This window comes from Polistes fuscatus, unplaced genomic scaffold (genome assembly GCF_010416935.1).
Source record: "Polistes fuscatus isolate 324 unplaced genomic scaffold, CU_Pfus_HIC Scaffold9, whole genome shotgun sequence".
Lineage (NCBI taxonomy): Eukaryota > Metazoa > Arthropoda > Insecta > Hymenoptera > Vespidae > Polistes > Polistes fuscatus.
Genome location: NW_025113173.1, coordinates 1,270,619 through 1,293,094, shown reverse-complemented (window position 1 = coordinate 1,293,094; position 22,476 = coordinate 1,270,619). Strand labels below are relative to the sequence as shown.

The following is a 22,476-nucleotide window of genomic DNA, read 5'->3' as shown; positions in this document are numbered from 1 at the left end:
TGCTTTAAAAAAATGTTAATTAAAATGTGAAATAAAAACATTTAACTTGTGATTAAATTCTCTTATATTTATACAATGTTAATTTCCTGTATAATTAAATTCTTTGATCCTGCATTAGGAATGTTCGAAAAGTGTTTCTAAAAGATTATGTTAATGTATATGGAAGTATTTGCTATTTACGTCTGCTCAAGGGTTTAAAGATATTGAACAAATTTTCAAATCAAGCTAGTATTGAATGTTATTTAAATATAAAGAATAGGTATCTGAATCGTTAACCCTTTAGATCCTACTGAAATATATTTCTATGTAAGAAAAATTAGAAATCACTAGTCTTTTGAAGCCTTATATAAGATTTTTTTTATAGGAAAATGCATTGACCAATCAGCATTATATATAGTAAACGCATTTAAATTTCTGAATGAATTGCATAATAACAATTGAAATTAGATTTATTCGATAGGCTATATAAACAGCGTTTTCAATGAACAACTTCATTTGGCTTGCGAATTAGTAGTTGATAGTGTTGCTCGTGTTGATACAATTGTTGCAAATATGAAATTAGAAGGCTTGGCTATAGTGCAGTGGTCATCTCTGGAGTATCGGGAAATTTCCAAAGAGTTAAAATATCAATGATTTAGGGCAATCTATTAAACGGAGAAGATTGCGTAGCTGAGGACAATACAAGATTGAAATTCGGTAAGAATATCTAAAAATATTTCATACAGAAATGATTACATTAAAGTACGTTATTTTTAAGTAACCTTAATTATTATTTTTTAAATCATTTGACTAAAATATCATCGCGTTTGGAAGAATTTCTGATGTAATTAAATTCAATAACTTTTTTTTTGAAATTATGCAATTCAGACACGATTTCTATCGCAAGAATTTAGAATGGCAATAGAATTACGTATGAAGCAATCATTGATGCCGGAATAAGTCCTGTAGAGTACGGAGCAAGAAAACCATTGTTTACGGAAATCGAGTTTAAATGAGTTATAGTGAGTATGGATCGAGATAAAACTCAAGAAAGTGAATAGAATTATCTAGTGGATTTTATTTAACCCTTTCGCTCGACGCTTCGTTCCGTGAGAGTAGCGCCACTGCTACTTGCAAGTGGCTGGGTTTTTCAATGGTATTTTGGATTCTCTTGTGTGGATACTTTTTGAGAGTAGTACAACGTGTTTCGTTGCTTTTCTAATATTAGAAATTTCAATCATTTAAATTAACTAAGTAAATATAAGAAAAAAGGATATTAAACCTCCAGTGATTATCACGAAGATTAAAATGCATAAATTGATTGTGTTTGGGCATTGCTAGTTAAAAATAAAGATGAAATATTGGTGTAATATAAAATTAATAAAATTAGTAGGATGATATTGTTGTATTTACTTATAATAAAATAATAAGGATTAAAATATAATTAGTCAAATTAATAGAGTTGAAAACTAGTTTTAATCATTAAAAATGTATATATACAAAATAAAATAGTTTTTTAAATTAGAATTTATATAAGACACAAATAGGGGGAAACGAAGAAATCAGTGTTAATGTTTAAAAATTTCATTTTTTAGAGTTAAAGATGTATTAAAATTTGAATTAGGTTTTTTTAAAGCTTAACATATTATGAGTTTAATTTTAACAAATTTACACATTTAAAAGATTTGGTATGTTACGTTGTGTCAAAAATTTAACATATATATTTTATGCGTTAAAATTAAATAGATATGTTTAAATTCTTTAAATAGAGTAGTGATGTTATTAGTAAAATAGTTTGTTTAATTCAAATTGATTTAAAAATAGTGGTAGCTTATGCAGCATTGTTCATAAGAAGAATTTTAAAAGGAGGCTATTAGTTTAATAAAACAGGATTGTTCAGGAAGATTTAATATAAATATAAAAGCTGCATCCAGGGGTATGGTTTCATGCAGGCTTTATTTTATTTAGTAATGTTCCTCTATGGGCACCGATGCTTACTCTAACAAGGAAAAGGAGCAAGGGGGGCGGGAACGGGAGCAAAGAAGGGGGAGGGGGGGGCACGGAGAAGGGCAGAGGCAGGCGGAAGGGGGAGAAGGGCGCCAGAGCACGAAGACCGAGAAGTCAAGAACGGGGGGCGAAGACCACCAACCGAAAAGAACAAAAGAAAGGGGGAGCAAGGGGGGCGGAGAGGAAAGCAAACCAAAACAGGGGGGGGGGCAAGGGAGAGGAGGAGGCGGCGGGCGGGGGGGGAGCGAAGAAAAAGGAGGGAGAAGAAGAGGGGGGAGGGGGGAAGAGGAAGAACAACGGAGAGGGGGGGAAGGCAAAGAGCAGGGGGGAACGGGGGTGGAGGAGGCAGCGCGTTTGTTTGAAGGGCAATGCCGAGAAAGAACACAGTGAGCGATATGTAGGAGAAAGCTTGTGGGGGTCCGGGCAAAGGGCAGAACAAGTTGAAGAATTGGTGCAGCGAACAAGGTTCTCTGACCATGTTTATGAGTTTTATTGCAGAAGAGATAAGATACCAGAAGGATAGATTTACGGAAAAGCATCGGGAATCAATAAGTTGTTTGACAGTTGAAAACTGACATTGCATTTGTTTAGCATGGAGCACAAAGGAATCCGTAGAAAAGAGAGTGTTCTGTTTTTATCAATGTAGATAAACAATACATAAAAATATAAAAAGGAGACCAAGTACAGTACTTCCAAAATAAAAGTAAGAAAAGATGAAATAGTACATTGGTCAATTTTTTTTTGGATAACAGAAGACGCTGCAAGAATCCCGGGTGTAAAGGAATTCCAAAAATGAAATGTTCAAAATGCAATGTACATTTACGTTTAACGCCAGGTGAGAAATACTTCGCGGAATTTAACGTTTAAATTTTTCTACTTAGTAGTGGAAATATTATAGACCGTTGTTACCTGAAAGTAATACAGTAAATATTATTAAGAAAGACAATCTGAATGTACGATGAGCGTGTAATTGGAAGTAACCTACCGACATTCGACCTATTCTTGAGTCATCATATTATAGCATAACTTTTAAAGTATTATAAGTAAGGTATTGTGACGATGTTTGATTTGTCTAAATTTGTTGGCATCGCGATGAACATATATTTGCAAACAAATCAGAATTTATTTTATTATTTGTACAGTTATTGCTAAACTTTCGTTGTGTCACGACTGCACTGACAGCCGAGTGCGAAGGTTTGCGAAAAATTGAAAAAATACGATCAATATATAATACGTCGAATTGAGATCGAGCAATCAAAGGTCTTCGATACGAAAATATCGATAATGGAGAACCTGTTGAAGAAAATGAACGATCTAGTTGGACCAGCTCATGCGGTGCTCGGTGCACAAATCTTCTACAGTAAGAAAGAATATCCGAGTTTTCTAGTGATAGAGGATCTAGTTCCACTTGAATTTCGTATGGCTGACCGTCAAGCTGGTCTTGACCTTCCTCACTGCTTGTGTGCGATGCAAGGACTGGCTAGATTTCATGCGAGTAATTTGGCCGTATGCGAAAAGGTAAGAATCTATTTTATCGAATAAAGGGATTTTTCACCAACAGGAGACACTACGGTTTCCACCAACGGATTTTTACAATCTTTGGTATATGATTAGTATACCTTTAAGGTATTCTCGTGGTAAAATATTTCGGTGAACTGGCCAACAAATTTTGAGAGAAAAGCTTTCAAAATTTGTTTTTTTTATACACGTGCTTTTTATACAGGTTCTTGTAAATTCCATTTTTTTTTCAATTGGTTCAATAGCAATTGTTCGGTTCTCTTTGTAGAAGAGTCTTTTCTTTTTATAAATTATTTAAATAAGTTTATTAGATTTATTATATTAGTTTATTTATTATATAGTTTATTATTATTATATTTTTAAAAAAGTTAATTAAAAGTTTAAAAAATTTTTTACATTTATTAATTTTTAATTAAATTTAGGAAAGAGAATAAACATTATCACCAAAAAAATTGGAAATATAACATAATAATAAGTTGTTTAAAATCTTGCGCAAATAATAAGAGACGATTATTTTGTTGAATTACAGTTATCATTTTATTCTTTAACCAGTAAACATCATAAAAATATATACAATTTTAAAAGTAATAAATAACAATTATATATATATATATATATATATATATATATGTATATATATATAAGACAATTTCTTTGGCTTAGTAATGATGCTAACTACGGTTGAATAATTAGTACAACGGTTGATGCTAAGTTGAAACTGAATCAACAATATGTACAGTTTTCTTTTATTATGATTAAAACGAATATAACTTAAATCAATACACATAAATTATAACAAAAATATCTCTACAAGTTTACTTCTCGTCTCACGTAGTTACGACTCTCAAGTGCCACGGCCAGGCGATTTGAGCTTGGTCTGAGTGTCAAACAGCTCCCTCTAGCGAGTCGCCTTACAGTTTGTATTTATCCCCAAACTTACATATATATATACTCTAACATTTGATTTCAAAATCAAGTTTAGTGTGCTATTATATTTCTTTCCGGATATATCATTTATCTTCTTTAAGAACAGCCTCGCGTATACACATCGTCATGAAGTTTATTTCACGTAAAGAGTAACTTTACTTTTTATTATTTTACACGAACATATTATAAACGAAAAGAAACACACTTTAATTCGTGTATAACCAATTTCGACGAGTTGCTTCGTTTTTATTGCTTACTTCTAACTTCACCGAAAAAAGCTGCAACAGGCAGGCGTACCTGCCTTTTACCTCACACTCATTCTGTGTGTGAGATAAAATATCCTTGGGGGTCGATAAAAGGTTAGACAACAACTTTCTTCTCTAAATTTCCAAGGAGAAAGAAGAACTCTACCTAAAACCTCGATAAAAGGAGTATAAAGTAACTTATTTTTAAAGCTCTTAAGGATCAAAATTTATTTTTTGAAAATATATCTGTTTTTGTTTTCTTTTTAAATTCACCAAAGAATCTATGCTCGTTTCTGAAAATTAAGTGGCACGGAAATTATTTTACAATAGCGATTAATTATTTATACTTGGTAAATATATTATAGGTAAACTATAATCGAAGAAGCTAACGTTGATACGTTCCATACAATGAACATCGTATAAAAGGCTTCCTCAAACAGCACGTGATTTCACAAAAGACTCTCAGCAACTCTCTCATCAACACTCTTACCCCACCAAAAACTGATATTTCACATGACTGTGACAGAAACATTGAGTTCAAGACTTGTTAACCTAGAAAGATGATCGATCTATGGGAATAATTGTAGCAATATTTTTTGTTGTTGTTTCTAACGTGTGGTATTTTTTGCTTATACTAACGCAATCCTTAAAACAATAAATAATGATAATAAAATACTATCCAGGATATAATAAGTATATCACGTATTAGTCTCATTAAAGTCTACTAATTCATTCTTATCGATTTTGATGTCATTTTCCTCTCTTTTATCTTTCTGTTAGTTATTAGAAATGATTACTTCTCTTCCGATCCTTACCTTTCCCCAGATAAATATCATCCACCGTTAGAGATTACTCTTCCTTCTGTTTCTTCTTCCAAGCCTTACAGATCTATTTCCTTCAGGAAAAACTTTATTAAAGCTTACTATTTTGTTATCAATGAATATCTTTCTTCTATTAAATTATATTTGATTGGGACAATACAAATAAAGACCTATCTGTTGATGACCCTGTCTCTTTTTTATATTATCATCTGAATTATATTATTGAGCAGTTTGTTCCTTTGCAGCGATCATTCAAATCTCTCTTTCCTACTTGGTTCTCCAGCGAACTCATTATGTTAATAAAACAAAAAAAATTGCTTCATACTCGCTTTAAAACCACTTATCTTTTTGATGATTATTCATTGTAGAAGTAAGTGTAAATCTCTGACTAAGAAATGCTATGACAAGTGTTGAACGACCGACGCCTTGTATCGGTACTCCGGTGGTTTTCTTGTCGTTAAAAATGCACTTATAGATGGATGTTAAGAATCGTTTATTTATGAGGAATGAGGGTAGGTAAAAATAAATTAAATTATATTTTTTGAGCCCAGTCAGTACTAATAAGTACGATTTATTTGGCTCGTTGAAGGGAAAAGCCTTTCGGCATAAAAACCCTGGTTGAAATACAGTTGATGATGATGTATCGCTGGCTTGCCTATCGGCAGCTATCGAGGTTGCTGTTAATCTAAAGCAGGATATAATTCTGACCACGTGGCCTTCTTCCTTTTGTCCCTTTGTTCCACTGATGTAATAGTAGCGCAGGAGTGTAGTTCTCTTCGATGCGATCTCTCGCAGGTCTCGTGGTAGAATAGCATTTAGGCGTGAAAGCCCGCGGCTTATATAGAAAAGACGATGCAACGCGCGGGCCAATTACCGAAAAGCTAGATAACGTAGCTGTCGATACATATGATTGGACTCATAGAAATGGTGGGAGAACGCGTGGTAGAAGAACGAAAGCGCTCTGCAAGGAGCTCGCTGCGCTCCTTTGTTACACCGTAACTAAGATGTTTCTTTGTCGCTATATCTCGGCAGGCGTCGATACGTCTCGAAACGTCCAGATGATTCTCACTCACTCGCTTGCGTAAGATTACGCAACATACTGCCCCCGTTAAACGGGTACCGATCAACACGCTACACACACTTACATATACATTATCAAATGCATACATTCAAATACATACATCACATAACAAGATATTACAGATGTATTAAACATAAATAATAATTACTTCTACTAAATCTCAATTCAAATTTTTATGCATCGTACAGCAAAGGAGAAAGACGTTTAATACCGCATTTTAAAAGACCGTTGGCGGTTTTCACAGTTACCACGCGTGCTATACCGTCAGAACCTTTATGTACTTCCGTAACGCGTCCTAAAGGCCATTTAGGAGGTGGGGAGTTATCTTCGCGGAGAATGACTAAAGTACTTGGGCTTATGTCGTCGGTTGTACCTCTGTGCCACTTTTTTCTAACTGTCTGTTCATTTAAATATTCCTTGTTCCAACGATTCCAAAAATGTTGTTTCATCTGCTGGACATGTTGCCATTGTGATTGACGTCCAGATGGTATATCCCGATAATCATCTTCTGGTAAACTCGTCAATTATTCACCAATTAAAAAATGGCCAGGTGTGAGAGCACGAAGATCATTTGGATCAATAGACAGGGGAGTGATAGAACGGGAATTAAGGATTGCCTCTATTTCTAAAACATAAGTTAATAACGCTTCGTACCCTAATAAAGTATCGCCGACAATTCGTACTAAATGATGCTTAAATGATTTTACCGCTGCTTCCCACAGACCTCCGAAATGAGGGGAGCGCGGTTGGATAACATGCCACTTTATTCCTTCGTTTGCTAAACTTCGCGATACACGGGCCTCTAATTCGTTTGCGGAACCTACAAAATTTGTCGCATTGTCAGAATATATGTCCGAACATTTACCACGGCGTGCCATAAATCTATGTAAGGCTGCTAAAAAGGCTTCAGTTGTTAAATCGCTCACGAGTTTTATATGTACGGCCTTAGTGCTGAAGCAAACGAATACTGCTACGTATATCTTAACGCGACCACGATTCCGATGTTGCTTTTCCTTTATAAATAACGGTCCACAAAAATCTACGCCGGTATGGAGAAGTAGACGATTTTGTAATAGACGATTCGCTGGTAAATCACTCATTGGATATTGAGGCGTGGTGGGTTTTAACCGCCGACACATAATACACTTATATATTACTCTTTTCACGCTAGTTCGCCCGTTTATTGGCCAAAACGATTCGCGAATAGCATTCAATGTGGCTTGCGTACCACCGTGACCTATCAGAAAATGTTTTTCACGTATTATCGTGTTCGTAATCGCATGATTTTTGGGCAGCAATGCCGGATGTCTTCGTTTGTATGGCAAATTACTTTTGGCTAATCTACCTCCTATTCTTATTATTCCCAGACTATCAATAAAAGGGTTAAGTACAGAAAACGACGCGCAAACCTCTTTCTTAGATTTGATACGTTCGATGATCTCGGAGAATGCTTCTTTTTGCACATATTTAATAGTAATTGATTCTGCGTTCTTTTAATTCGTGTACCTTTAATTCGCCTATTATCCTTTTTTCTTTTGTATTGCGCGAGTTGCGTGCGAACCTAACGCAATAAGCTATTACCCGTTTTAACTTTATGAATGAAGAATATCGCGTAAATAAATTAAATGGAGTTTTCAATATCGCGTGCGTTGCAATCCTTCTTATTTCTGGAATCTCGATTAGTTCTAATCGACTATGTGGTTAATTTGATTCCGGTTTAACGAGCCACGCCGGTCCTGACTTCCATATTTTATTTTCACGAAGTTCAGTGGGGGTAACGCCTCGAGATATTAAATCCGCGGGGTTATGTTCGGATGGTACATGTCGCCACAGCTCGCGGGCTGTTTTTTCCTAAATTTCAGCTACGCGGTGTGACACAAAAGTTTTTAAGGTGTGCTGCGGAGTGTTAATCCAATGTAATAATATTGTCGAATCTGACCAAAATATTGTACGACGAATGTTACTTCTACGTAGAGCGTTCTTTGTGGCCTTAAACAATCGCGAGAGTACTAATGCGCCGCAAAGTTCTAAACGCGGGAGAGATTGTGTTTTCAGCGGTGCTACCCTTGATTTTGCGCAAAGTAACGATACTCGGGGATTCTTTCCCATGGTTTTCACGTATATACACGCGCCGTAAGCCTTTCCGCTCGCATCGCAGAAACCGTGCATTTCTATTTCTTTTCCGTCACCAGCGACGTTTAGCGTGAATCTAATCTTCTCGAGCATTGGGAGGTTTCGTCGAAAAGTTTGCCACATCTCGTTCATATCGGCTGGGACTTCTTCGTCCCACGATGATTTTAATTGCCATAAACCTTGCATTACGATTTTTGCGGTGATTACTACCGGAGCAAACAAACCTAATGGATCGAATAGTTGCGATATCTCGGATAATATGCTACGCTTAGTGACCCTTGTTTTCATTTACTCTCTTTACCGTATAACCTATGTTATCCTCGGCCGCGTTCCAATTAATACCTAAATTGTAATACCTAAATAATACGGTGCCTGACGAATCCAGGCTCACTATATTATCGGTAGTATCTAAATCCTCTAAGATTTCTACGCAGTTAGAAGCCCATTGTCTCAAATGCATACCTGCTCTCTTGGTGATTTGGATTAATTCATCGCGGATTCGTTTAGCTTCTCTAACTGTATGTGCTCCTGTTAATAAATCATCCACATAAAAATCCTCTTTAAGTACGTTAGCGGCATTTGGGAATTGCTGAAATTCGTCGTTCGCGAGTTGATGCAATGTTCGCGTTGCTAAAAACGACGCGGAGGCGGTTCCGTAAGTTACAGTGTTTAACCTATATGTTCTCACGGGCTCGTTCTTTTTCGGGCGCAAAAGAATATTTTGATATTTACGATCGCGTGGATTCTTTCGTATTTGCCGGTACATTTTCGCGATGTCCGCGGTTATCGCGATAGCGCGCGATCTAAATCTTACAAGAAGTGTAAAAAGGTCCTCCTGTATTGTTGGACCAACCATTAAGACATTATTTAGCGATTTTCCGTTTGTTGTCTTTGCAGACGCGTCAAAAACTACTCGCAACTTAGTGGTAAGACTAGTCTTTTTTAGTACGGCATGATGAGGCAAATAATATCCTTCCTCACGGGATGCTCCTTCTATTCTTGTCATATGCTTCAGTTCCTCATATTCAGATAAAAACCTTGTGTACTCATCCTTCATCTCAGGCTTGCGCGATAACGATCGTTCGAGCGCGTGAAACCTTCGCAGCGCGTTCGCGTAAGAATCGTCTAACTGTCGATCCTCTTCCTCACTATATATCTGCCCGATTCATCCCGTCGCGTATTGTTTTTGTAATGAACCTCGCATAACTCTCCCTCATGCGATCGAATATAATTATCCGCTATTTCCTCAATTTTCCAAAATTTTTCTACTTGTGATTGTAACTCGATGGTAGCAGCGTGACAACTAACGCTCTGTAGAATACGCGTGTTCCTTGCGTTCATAACGAGCCAACCTAACACCGTTTTCTGTGCTATTAGACCATCACTTAATCGGATGATCTGACCCGAGCGCCATAAGGACGCAAAGATTTCGATCCCTAGAATCGCGTCCACATTTGCATTTTGATAATATTCAGGATCTGCCAATTGGATCCCTGCCGGAATGACTAACTCTTCTCGCGGAGTTCGTTGAGCGGGCAACCGATTCGTTACAGTTGGTAAAAGTACAAATTTTAATTTTGTCGAGTAATCTTCAGTTCGCGATTTCATAATTGTCTCGATCGCGTGGCTAGCTTTAGTTCTAGTTTGATTTAATCCCGATATCGGTACGTCCACGTCTTGTGTGGCTATACGTAGAAGATTTGCGAACCGAATCGTTAGAAATTGTGCTTCGGAACCCGAATCCAGGAGTACACGGCACTCGTGTGACCCCCCGTCGCGATCTAACAAGTGCACCACCGCCGTTAGCAACAACGCGGGTGCTTGCGAGTGACTGAGCCGTGCTTTTGCATCCTGCATTCTCAATGCCCCTTGGATGCCATTGTTCGTTGTGCCCACCGTTGCACTTGCTGCAACGGTCTCTCTTATATGCAACAACTCATGATGTCCGCCGTTGCACTTCCTGCAACGGCCCTTCTTGCACACATTGAAGCGATGACCCGCTTAATGACAATTCAAGCATAAATTGACATTAACCACGATTCTTTTGCGAACCTCAGGTTACGCCCTAAGCAATTGCTCGCACTCCGTAGTATGACGCCTATCGCGACATACGCCACACGAGATAGGTGCACGAGTGGAATACGCTTGAAGTTGTCGTTGTCCTCTTCGATCAGTATTTCGCGGCCAATTTCGCGGCCAATTTCGCGGACTGTTAAAAATAGGCTCGTTACGCAATGTTCTCCTTGACCGGAGCTGAATCCTATCGGGTTTTGTCAGCGCGTTCCTACGTTCAATTCTTCTATTCCTTTCTGTTGATTTAGTGATTAATAATGCCTTTCCTCTCTCGCGTAAAAAGATCACAAACTCTTCTACCGTAGGTAACGTGTCTCGCGATCGCTGTTTCTCCCATCGGAGGCGAGTAGCCGAATTTACTCGCGAGAGGTGCGCGGAAATGGCAAACTGATCGACGAACGACTTTTTAGTTGCCAATAACGATCCATAATTAGCATTCAACGTATCGGACGCGGCGATTAATGACTCGAGGAAATCATCGTTAATCGGAGGGCCTTCCAAAATGGCCTCCACGTGCTTATTAATTAATATTAGTGGATCGTTGTAATAGTCGGTCAACGTCTTCCACGCTATGGGATAATTATCTGCGGTAATTTCGAGCGTACGTATCTTCTCTGCGGCCGGTCCCGATAAACCTGATTTTAGATAGCTAAACTTTTGTATATCCCGAAGTTCGGAATTCTTTCCTATCACCGATTGGAACGCGTACACAAAACTCGGCCATTCTTCGTGTTGCCCGTCGAACCGAGGCAACTGCATCGCTGATATCCTATAATTATTTTCTATGGACGGATTGTTAGTCACTATGCCCGTGTGGGAAGTCAAACTCGCGGCCGGTGAATTTGTACTTTGAACGCTAATTGTTTCGAATCTTTCTACTACTAACTCGGCTTCGGTTTGATCTCGAAAGCGATTTCTAAATTTGAGTTAATCTCCTCAAATAATGCTTGTTCGATATTTTCAGGCGGCGCTTCTAATATTTCCTTCAGTATCACTATATCTTTATCGAGTTCGATGATTTTAACCTTTAATTTTTTAATATCAAGCGGATTTGCGCGATCTACTTCACTTAATAATTTTTTAACTTGTTCGATTCTCCTTTTAATATGACGTATCTCAATGTAACACGTTCGACCTCACTACGTTATTACTTAACTACGTTAGTCGAACGAGGCATTTTCACGACAAAGGCGGAAGGTTAAAGAGAAAAGATGGGGAACATGTTCGTGTTATTATATATGTGGGGTTTGAGTTATTTAAAAGTATAGATATGAATGTGTAATGGTATGAGTGTGAGAAAGGAATGAAAGAACGCATCGGGCGAGAATAAAGAAAGGGACCGTTGCGTTAGGATATTTGTTTAGGATATTTGTTTAGGTTTAGGGTTACATCATCTGGACTTTGTCGCCTTCGAGTGCCATGTCGAAGCCTCTTGAGCGTTCTCGATATTAAGGTGAAGAAAGGGCCTTTATTCATGATGATGAATTATCGGGAAGTTTCGAGAAGGAATGACGAGAAACAATGAGAGACGATAGAGGGTGTGTAGGGTATAAGTAGGCGACGGAAAGGACTGGTGGTGCGTTCTGTGGTAGTTTTTGATTGAGGCGACAAGGGAAAAGTGTAACGGGAGGTACGGGAGACAACGGGGAACGGCGAAGGTTTACGATAGGCGACGACGAGTCGGATTCGGGTGTTCCTTGTAGTTGTTTGAGGACGTAGAGAGTTACACTTAGTATATCGTAGCATTAGTTTAGATTATAGATACTTACTATTCTATCTCTTAAAAACATTATACCTTGGTATTTATTTTTAATAAGTAAATACTTTACTATTATCATTATAAATATATATCTCATCATTATACGTAAATTCTTACATATATATGCTATTATATATATATTATAATATGTTCGTGTAAAATAATAAAAAGTAAAGTTACTCTTTACGTGAAATAAACTTCATGACGTTGTGTATACGCGAGGCTGTTCTTAAGAAGATAAATAAAATATCCGGGAAGAAATATAATAGCACACAGTAAACTTGATTTTGAAATCAAATGTTAGAGTATATATATTAATACACATACCAACTTCCAAGATACAGCTCAAGTTTACATAAATTTTAATTTTATCTATCAGTCCTTCTTCTGCCATACGTGTCTATGTATATTAATATTATTTGGATATACTAATTAATTGGTTAGATTCCTAATTAATTGTTCTTTCTATAAAATCTTCTTTACTCCGTTACTAAAATTAGATAACATATTTCTCTGTTATTTTTACGTTAATACGTAATAAATGATTTAACAATTCTCGCTAAAAGTTTTATCACGAAGTGTTTATCGATTGATAAAAAAGTTCAACTTTGGTTCAATGATTTTTTTTGGTTGAATATTATCGAAACCAGAACTCGAACGTGATCTAAATTGTCTTATATTTAAATCGAATCTTAATAAAAGTTATTAATTTACTTTCTTTTTTCAAATCTGTTTTATATACTTATACAATATTGTGACGTCCCGCCACGCATATCTTCTTCTATTTTTCCACAGTAGAATAATATTAACTAACAGAGACATTATTACAGTGATTTATATAAATTTCAACCGAAACTATTTTTAGTAGTAAGTACCGAAAACAATTACAACAGTAGTATTAATAAAGGATTAACTTATCATAACCAATTTATAAAATGCACGTAACAATTGTTCTCGAAACTTAGTTTATTTTATTAATACATATGTCTACTAACGATACAAAAGCAACCAAGATAAATCATTGGAAAATGCACAAAAAGTCGATAAACCATGTGCCTGCCCCCTACCATCAACCCTTGTTCGTAAACACGTGCTAATCATAAAATACCTTTAGGCCGTGTTGCCAGGAGGATCGGAGAACGTGAAAACTAAGATCGAAAAGACCAACGTTCTCCTATTGTCTCCGGGACCCCATTGTCGCCATGAATACATTGCCATTCACTTAATAAAGAAATCTCTGTTAGAATCCTCGCCTTAAAAGACATAAATATTAAACTAAAACTAATCGTCACCCGACCGATAGACTAAACTTAAACAATTATGAACAAAAAGAAATGCGTAGAACTTTCTCGAATGATTTTAATGTAAAAATATTGAAGATCCTCAAATAGCTTAGACTTTAACCCTCGAAACTCAGAAATACTAAAACAATTGCTGAAATACGAATCCTCCATGTATACTCGTACGACGAAAGAATAAATGAAAAAGAAATTATAGAAATATTACTAATGAATAATTAAAAAAGGATTATTATATGAATATCGACGAAACTAATTAAATAAGATTCGAATGTTAAAGGAAGGAAAATGACTGCATGTTATAAGGATAAACGATGGAAATATGTAAAGGAAATATTAAATAAGACTTAGATTTTAGGAAACTGTAATTATTATCTACGTAAAGTTAATGAAAATATGTGAGCCTTCACAAGAATATTCTAGAAGCTGTGGTGCTTTAGGAAGGCTTGTATTGGCTTGCGCCAAAAGGGTGTAGAAAGGACAATCCCCTCCACGACAGAATCTCTGGTCCCTATGAAAACTAGGAGGGCTTTGCCCTAACGCCTTCACTCTGACCTTAGTTATAGTAATTAGCTGTGCTTTGTTGTTTTGTAAAAAACAGAAAAAAAGCAGCATCATGTCAGTCGTTACTTTTTTCGACGATCTTACATTCCTGAAAGAAAAAAGGCAATGTTTCCTCCCTGAGGGGTTTTCTTAAGCGGTGACGTGAAAATAAAACAAGAAAAAAGAGGAGAATGCTTGATGACATATATAACGTGTCTCGTGAAATTGAAACGAAATTTGTCGAGATATAGGATGATACGACGATATTTTCGAAAAATCCTGGAAAGTCACTAAATTTTCTAAATCGATAGACGTACATGGGTATTGGTTCCAACGAAAACAATCATAATAGGTATATATCTTTCCGAAGCTATGGCGAATTTCCTACTCTTTTGATTTGACAATTATCATATAGACGTGTGTTCATGTACATACAAGTTTATAATCCACTAGAGAATCTCGATCGTTTTTATCGGTTTCGCTTATTTATCTTTCTATTCCATTTGTTTCTCACTCTATTTTTCTTGAAATAATTTCAAAATCGATATGTATTTATCTATAGAAAGATCATTACCCATCAAACTGACCCCTTCGGAAAAATAAAAATAACTCGTATATATTATCAAAAGTGTTGTTTAATTTTGGTATAATATGTTTTAAATAATACAATATAATACAATCAATATAATGTTATATTTTATATAAAAAAACTATAAAATTTTCTACATGAAAAATAAGTTAAAAGTTAAAAGATAAAAAAAAAAACAAAGGTAAACAGTTAAAATAAAAGTTAATTTAGTACATTATAAACTATATCCGGATAAGGATAATGAATTCCCATGGCTTCGTATCTGTCATGGAGTTCCATTTCTTTTGCAATATCTAGCATTTCTTCCGCATTTAATTCCTGCAGTCTCCATAATACAGATTGAATCAATTCATTTCTTAAACCGTTACAAAATTGTATTTGTATGGCAGCCTCTCTAAGACGTCCAAAATTACAATTATTGCACATAGTTTCAAGTGTGTAAAGAAAACTTGATGTTGATTCGTTCTCTCTTTGCTTTCGGTTTCTGAACGTTCTTCTATACAACTCGTATACCGGAACTTCTTTGAAAGTATCTTGTAATATATTTGCAAGATCTTTGTACGAGGAATTACTTAGTTCTGTAAGACTTAATCATGTTTCTTTCTCGACGTCGGTTAAAACATGAGGTTCAATCAGTTTTAATAGGAAAGATACTTTCATGTCATATGGTAGCTCAATTCTACGCGTGGTTCTATTAAATTTTTGCTCCCAACAAATAAATTCATTGTTACTTGGATCGAACTTAGCAATTAGTCTAATAGCTTTAGATACGAAGTATTCCAAATCTTCTTTGACAGTGGTATCCTTCATTTTGTCGAATATATTTCTATAACAAATGGAAAATTATTCGTTAGATCTTTTGTTTTACTTTCAGAAACGAACACTATGTCCTTATCTCGTACGTAAGATAGAGATTTTTCGTGTAATTATTAAAATACCTTACCTCGTTGATTAGGAAAAATAAGAACACGAGCACGAGCACGAGCACGAGGAAGTTGCACGTTTGATGATTCTTCCTTAAACGAAGAAACGAATTTGATGTATCACTTAGGATTCCCAAATGAAAATCGATGGAGCTCGAACAACTAAACTCGAGCAACTAAAACTTGAACAAGGCAAGAACGTTTCTTGGCAAGAACGACTATTAGCTTCGATGGACAAGACAGTAATAAGGAAAAACTTTTTGGGAAGAGGCTTTTATATGGTTCCAGGTTCAGGAGGTATCAGGAGAGAGGTTAAAAATTGAATGAATTTTGAATTCATGGTGGTGGAAACCTTGACCAAAACAATATGCGTCCATTGTAAAAAAGGGAAAGTTTCTCGGGAAAGTTCCTAATTGTTGATACTGCACGTGCAGGGCACATGCATTGGTGAAGGAAGAATAGGAAGAATAAGGAAGCAAAAGGTTTCTGTCTTTTCTGTCCTCTACTGTAAAAAGTATCGAAAAGGGACAAAACCAATTGTTGGTCTTCCTTTTGTCGCTATTCATAATTACGATTGATTGAAAATTAAATGATATTTTAATCCTCAGGTATGAAATTTTTAATTAAGGAAGAGGAGAAACACAAAGAATAATTTCCCTTTAGGAGGGTTTACCACTGTGCAAGAGTACTTCCAAATCTGTCAAACTAAAGATTTTGTTGATTTTTCAAAGAAAAATTTTTCTTACTTTTAGAATGTCTGTTTGAAAGGAAATGGAAATATAAGAGTAACCTTAAATATCAATGTTTTCATTTATTTTAGGATACAATGAACGTATCCAAATGTTTTGTAATCTTTTGTTTTCTCTATCGAAATGATCGAAAGATAAATTCGAGTATGATTTCTCTTTTGATTGTAAGATTTCACTAAAACACGTGCAGAGGGTGACTCGTAATAGTAATAATACTTCTAATAGTAATACACGAATAATCTAACTTCGTAGATTTTCTTTTCTACTAAATTTCTACGACTACGACGCAATAAGCTTTTTCTCGAGAACTAACGTTGGAATACTCGTACGAAAGTCACGATAGAACGTAACGTGGACAAGTAGATTCTAACGATACAATGGAAGCAAAAATTTTAGAATAGCTTCCGGCTATTTTCATGTGTATGTAAATATAAAAATATCGTGTAACATTATGATAATAAAAGTAATCGAAAAAATAATGTTCTTCTTTGTATTATTCATAGAACAAATTTACCAAAATTTTACCTTTTATTCTTTTTTTTTCATTGATTTAATGAATTTAATGTATTATTAGTATTATTAGTCTGATGTTAGTTTAGTAGTCAACATATGTTCATTATAAATCAATTCGTTGTTTCAATATCGTATTAGTACTGTATTAGATATCTCTTCAAATATTGAATTTGGGAGAAACTTTTTCGTATTTTTCCGATAAAAATTTTTTCTATCGTATTATTCTGGTAATATTAATCGGATCTGGTAATAAATGAATGAATTTGAAAGGTGATATAGCATAAAGTAATTAACATCAAAAATAAAAAACAAAAAAGTTGTGTTATTCATTTATTAGATAAAAAGTTATTGTCACTTGAAAATGAGTGAATATAAAAAGAAATTCGATCTTTCTTGAAATTTTTTACAAAAGAAAAAACTGATGCAGTTACTGGCATGATGCTGTTTTTTTCTGTTTTTTACAAAACAACAAAGCACAGATAATTACTTTAACTAAGGTCAGAGTGAAGGCGTGAGGGCAATGCCCTCCTAGTTTTCATAGGGACCAGGGATTCTGTTGTGGAGGGGATTGTCCTTTCTACACCCTTTTGTCGTAAGCCAACACAAGCCTTCCTGATGCACCACAGCTTCTAGAACATTCTTGTGAAGGCTCACATATTTTCATTAACATTACGTAGATAATTAATGCAGTTTCCTAAAATCTAAGTCCTATTTAATATTTCCTTTACATATCTCCATCGTTTAACCTTATAACATGCAGTCATTTTCCTTCCTTTAACATTCGAATATTATTTAATTAGTTTCGACGATATTTATATAATAATCCTTTTTTAATTACTCATTAGTAATATTTCTATAATTTCTTTTTCATTTATTCTTTCGTCGTACGAGTATACATGGAGGATTCGTATTTCAGCAATTGTTTTAGTATTTCTGAGTTTCGAGGGTTAAAGTCTAAGCTATTTGAGGATCTTCCATATTTTTCCATTAAAATCATTCGAGAAAGTTCTACGTATTTCTTTTAGTTCATAATTCTTTAAGTTTAGTCTATCGATCGGGTGACGATTAGTTTTAGTTTAATATTTATGTCTTTCATGGCGAGGATTCTAGCAGAGATTTCTTTATTAAGTGAATGGCAATGTATTCATGGCGACAATGGGGTCCCGGAGACAATAGAGAACGTTGGTCCTTTCGATCTTAGATTTCACGTTCTTCGATCCTCCTGGCCCCACGGTTTACGGTATTCTATGATTAGCACGTGTTTACGAACAAGGGTTAATGGTAGGGGGCAGGCACATGGCTTATCGAATTTTTGGGCATTTTCCAATGATTTATCGTGGTTGCTTTTGTATCGTTAGAAGACATATGTTTTAATAAAATAAACTAGGTTTCGAGAACAATTGTTACGTGCATTTTATAAATTGGTTATGATAAGTTAATCCTTTATCAATACTACTGTTGTAATTGTTTTCGGTACTTACTACTAAAAATAGTTTCGGTTGAAATTTATATAAATCACTGTAATAATGTCTCTGTTAGTTAATATTATTCTACTGTGGAAAAATTGATGAAGATATGCGTGGCCGGACGTCACAATATTGTATAAGTATATAAAACAGATTTGAAAAAAGAAAGTAAATTAATAACTTTTATTAAGATTCGATTTAAATATATAAGACAATTTTAGATCACGTTCGAGTTCTGGTTTCGATAATATTCAACCAAAAAAAATCATTGAACCAAAGTTGAACTTTTTTATCAATCGATAAACACTTCGTGATAAAACTTTTAGCGAGAATTGTTAAATCATTTATTACGTATTTACGTAAAAATATAAGAGAAATATGTTATCTAATTTTAGTAATGGAGTAAAGAAGATTTTATAGAAAGAACAATTAATTAGGAATCTAACCAATGTAAAGGAAAAAAAACAAGATTGATTGATGATGAATGATTGATGATAGATCTTCTTCTGGATGCAAAGATTAAAGGGCGTTACTATTTAGATAACAGTTTGTCAGGATTAATATTTAAGAGTACACATATATTTAATCATACATAAAATCACTTAAACATAAGGCTTCAAAATAACATAATCATAAACGTAAGAAAACATAGAGCATAAAAGCCGTAACACATAAGACATAAGAACTAATAATCACTCAATAAGAACACATAACACTTCAACATAATACGACCACTTAATATCTCGACATAATACTATAAGGCTTCTTTATACTTAATCATAATACATAACTCCAGTGCTATCATAATACTTTTCGAAGCGCAATCATAAGACTAACTCTCTTTCTTATGCATCGGTCCCATCGCCGTCGGACGGGGAAAGGGTACACAAGGCGGTCCTAGTCCCTTTCCCGATCCATTATTGGTCATCAACCCTCTTTCTTCCAAATCTACGTAAAACCTTAGAGTGGGAGTGCGTACAAAGCGTTCTCGGAATCTCCACAGTATAGATCGCCAGATGTTATTTGATCGGAAATAAATATTTTATTCCTTTCTTAAGAGGACCCTTTCTTACGAATTCTACAGTTCCATAAGTTTTCTATTCTATCGTAAAACAAACTAAGATTAGATTATCCAATAGCCTATCCTAAACTAATATTTACTCCGTTACAGTTCGGCCATCCTGACAGAGTTCGGCTTCCGAACTCGCACGCTTTTAAGATTAACAACAAAAAAAATGAAAATAATATATTTCTTTAGTCTCTTTCTTACGCGGGTTCCTACGGTCGCATCTAACAACGCGGGTAAATAAAATAAAATTCGATCATGATGTTTAAGGTATACCAAACCGTTCCTTAACTCATAAAATTTACTTTTCGGTTCACTACGTATCGTTTTTATCACAGAATCGTCGCCCTAACACAAAGCAAGGCTCCTATCGAAAGAATTATCTTCTACCACTAACATTTGCCGGCTTAACGCGTCTACATGCGGCATACGTTAACCAGATCGGTGTTCAAGTACATAATCGTAACTTTGCATCTCTAATACCCATCGCGCTATCCGAGGGTGCGTTTCCTTTTAATTTAAAGTTAGACTTAACGCTTGGCAATCGGTAAAAATCTTAAACTTTATACCTAATAGGTACGGCCGAAAACGACGTAACGCATAAATAATCGCGAGCGCTTCTAATTCGAAACTATGATAATTCGACTCCGTTCGGACGTTCTTTTAGATAAATAAAAAAGAGGATGCAATCTACAGTCCGACTTCCTCTGCATTAAAATCGCCCCAAAACCTATACTACTCGCGTCACAATGCAATTCTGTCTCGTCACGTAGTGAATAAATACTTAATACTGGCAGGTGCATTAGCTTCTCTTTAAGTTTTGTGAACGCTTGTTCCTCGACGTCCCCAAATTGGAATTTTACATCTCTCCTAGTCAAATCGTAAAGAGGTTTGGCAATAACTGAAAAATTCTCTACAAATTTACGGAAGTAAGAGCACAAACCTAAAAAGCTCTGTACGTCCCGGATGTCTCTCGGGATCGGGAATCTCTTTACCGCATCGAGCCTTTGACCCATCGGTTTAATACCGTCGCACATTACCGTATATCCTAAACAATCTATTTTCGTCTGGAAGAAACGACATTTATCTAATCGTAATTCGAGCTTGTTTGCGACGAGCAACTTAAAGACTCTTTCCAATAACCAAAGATGATGTTCCATTGTTTCCGCCGCTACAAGAAAATCATCAAGGTATACCGAAACTTCACCGGTGTGAATGTGTTCCCTAAATATTTCCGTAACATAACGTTGAAATCGGAGAGGCGCACCTTTTAAACCGAAAGGCATTCTTAAATACTCATACTGTCCCATTAGCGTAACGAACGAGGTATATTTAATCGATCCCTCTTCCATCCTAATATGGAAAAATCCATTTTTTAAATCGAGAGTTGTAAAATATTTTTTCCTGCTTAATAAATCAAGTTGGTCTTCTATCAACGAAAGAGGAAAATTATCGCGCAACGTAACTTTATTTAGCCTCCTAAAATCAACACATAATCGCACCTGTCCGTTTTTCTTCTTCGTCAGCACAATCGGTGATGCATACTCCGAGGTGCTTTCCCTAATTACTCCTTTGTCAAGAAGCTCTCTTAAGATATTCATTAGCACGTCTTTTTCGCTATACGATAGTCTACGTGGTGCACATGAGAATGGTTTATCGTCCCTTAACATAAGCTTCATTGTATTTTCAACGGCCGGACTAGACGGTCTTTGCGCTTTAATGTAACATCTGTTAAAGATTTCACATGCCAACGCTTTTATATCCGATGGAAGGTCTTCATTAATTTCCATTTCCTGCGACGAACCAGAATCGTTATCGCGATCTACCTCTATACACATAATATCGGCGATCTCTTTTTCTTCGCTTAAAAATAGCTTAGCTACTAACATAAAGTCTCGACCTATAACTAACGCGCTGCGCATCGTCTTATCTGGTACGACTCGTAACGTAATTTCGTACTCCTTATCGCCGAAAACTAATATCGCATTTACACAACCGGTCACTTCCAAACCGCTACTATTTATCCCGCAGTACCGATTCGAATCAACATTAGTAAACATACATTCGCGCGGAACAAATCGGTCTTTAAGAAAACAAATAGGGCTTCCTGAATCTAAGAGCGCTTCTAACCGCATACTTAAATTATTTTTCTCCTTACTAATACGCAGTTCTACTTCACGCAGAAAGTTGTTGTTGTCCTCTTCCTGCGTTATCGCGACATAATTAATTTGTTCTTCTGTTTGCTGGCACTGACTGGCCCGATGACCAAAATTGCCGCATCTGAAACATGTTCCACGCTTCCTCTTCAACCAGGGACAATTTCCCATCAAGTGCCCGAACTCGTTACAATTATAGCACCTTCTCTCGTTCGCACCCTTCGTCTTCTCTTTACTCTGGGAAGAAGGTCCACTCCTACCGCCCGACGGAAGATCTCCGCGTCGCTGCCGATGAAGCGTCTCCCTCGGTGCCGACACACTTGCGAATGCCGTTATCATAGATTCCAACGAGGCATAACATTGCACCTTGGCCTGAGTGCGTAACTCCTGGCTTGGGATACCGTCGATTACGTAGCTAATTATTTCTTTTTAATTAATCGGGATGCGATTAGCTAATGTCACCTTGTCATGCACATAATCCGTAAAACTCTCGGTAGGCTTCCACACTCTCGCCTCGAGTTTGCGCCGTAAAATTAGGGGATCAACTTGCTGCCCAAACATCTTCCTAAGCTCGCGCAAAAGATCGTTGCTACTCAAATCAACGCAATCCACTCGCGAGTGATACCATTT

General features: G+C 35.9%; 1 protein-coding gene across 1 annotated transcript; it reads right to left on the bottom strand.

Moving 5' to 3' along the window:
* Nucleotides 1-15,174: 15,174 nt before the first annotated feature.
* LOC122525712 lies at nucleotides 15,175-22,185 on the bottom strand. Its single transcript, XM_043648632.1, has 2 exons — nucleotides 20,385-22,185; nucleotides 15,175-15,527 (listed from the first exon to the last, which is right to left on the bottom strand). Exons 1-2 carry the CDS (start codon nucleotides 22,183-22,185, stop codon nucleotides 15,175-15,177), a joined length of 2,154 nt encoding a protein of 717 aa, XP_043504567.1.
* Nucleotides 22,186-22,476: the final 291 nt, after the last annotated feature.

Bases quoted from the DNA above. Each gene is read 5' to 3' on its own strand.
- LOC122525712 (XM_043648632.1), bottom strand. From the start codon at position 22,185: ATGATAACGGCATTCGCAAGTGTGTCGGCACCGAGGGAGACGCTTCAT. The intron at 15,528-20,384 runs GTAGATTGCATC...CCTCGTACAAAG, and splicing joins AATGCAGAGGAAGTCGGACT to ATCTTGCAAATATATTACAA.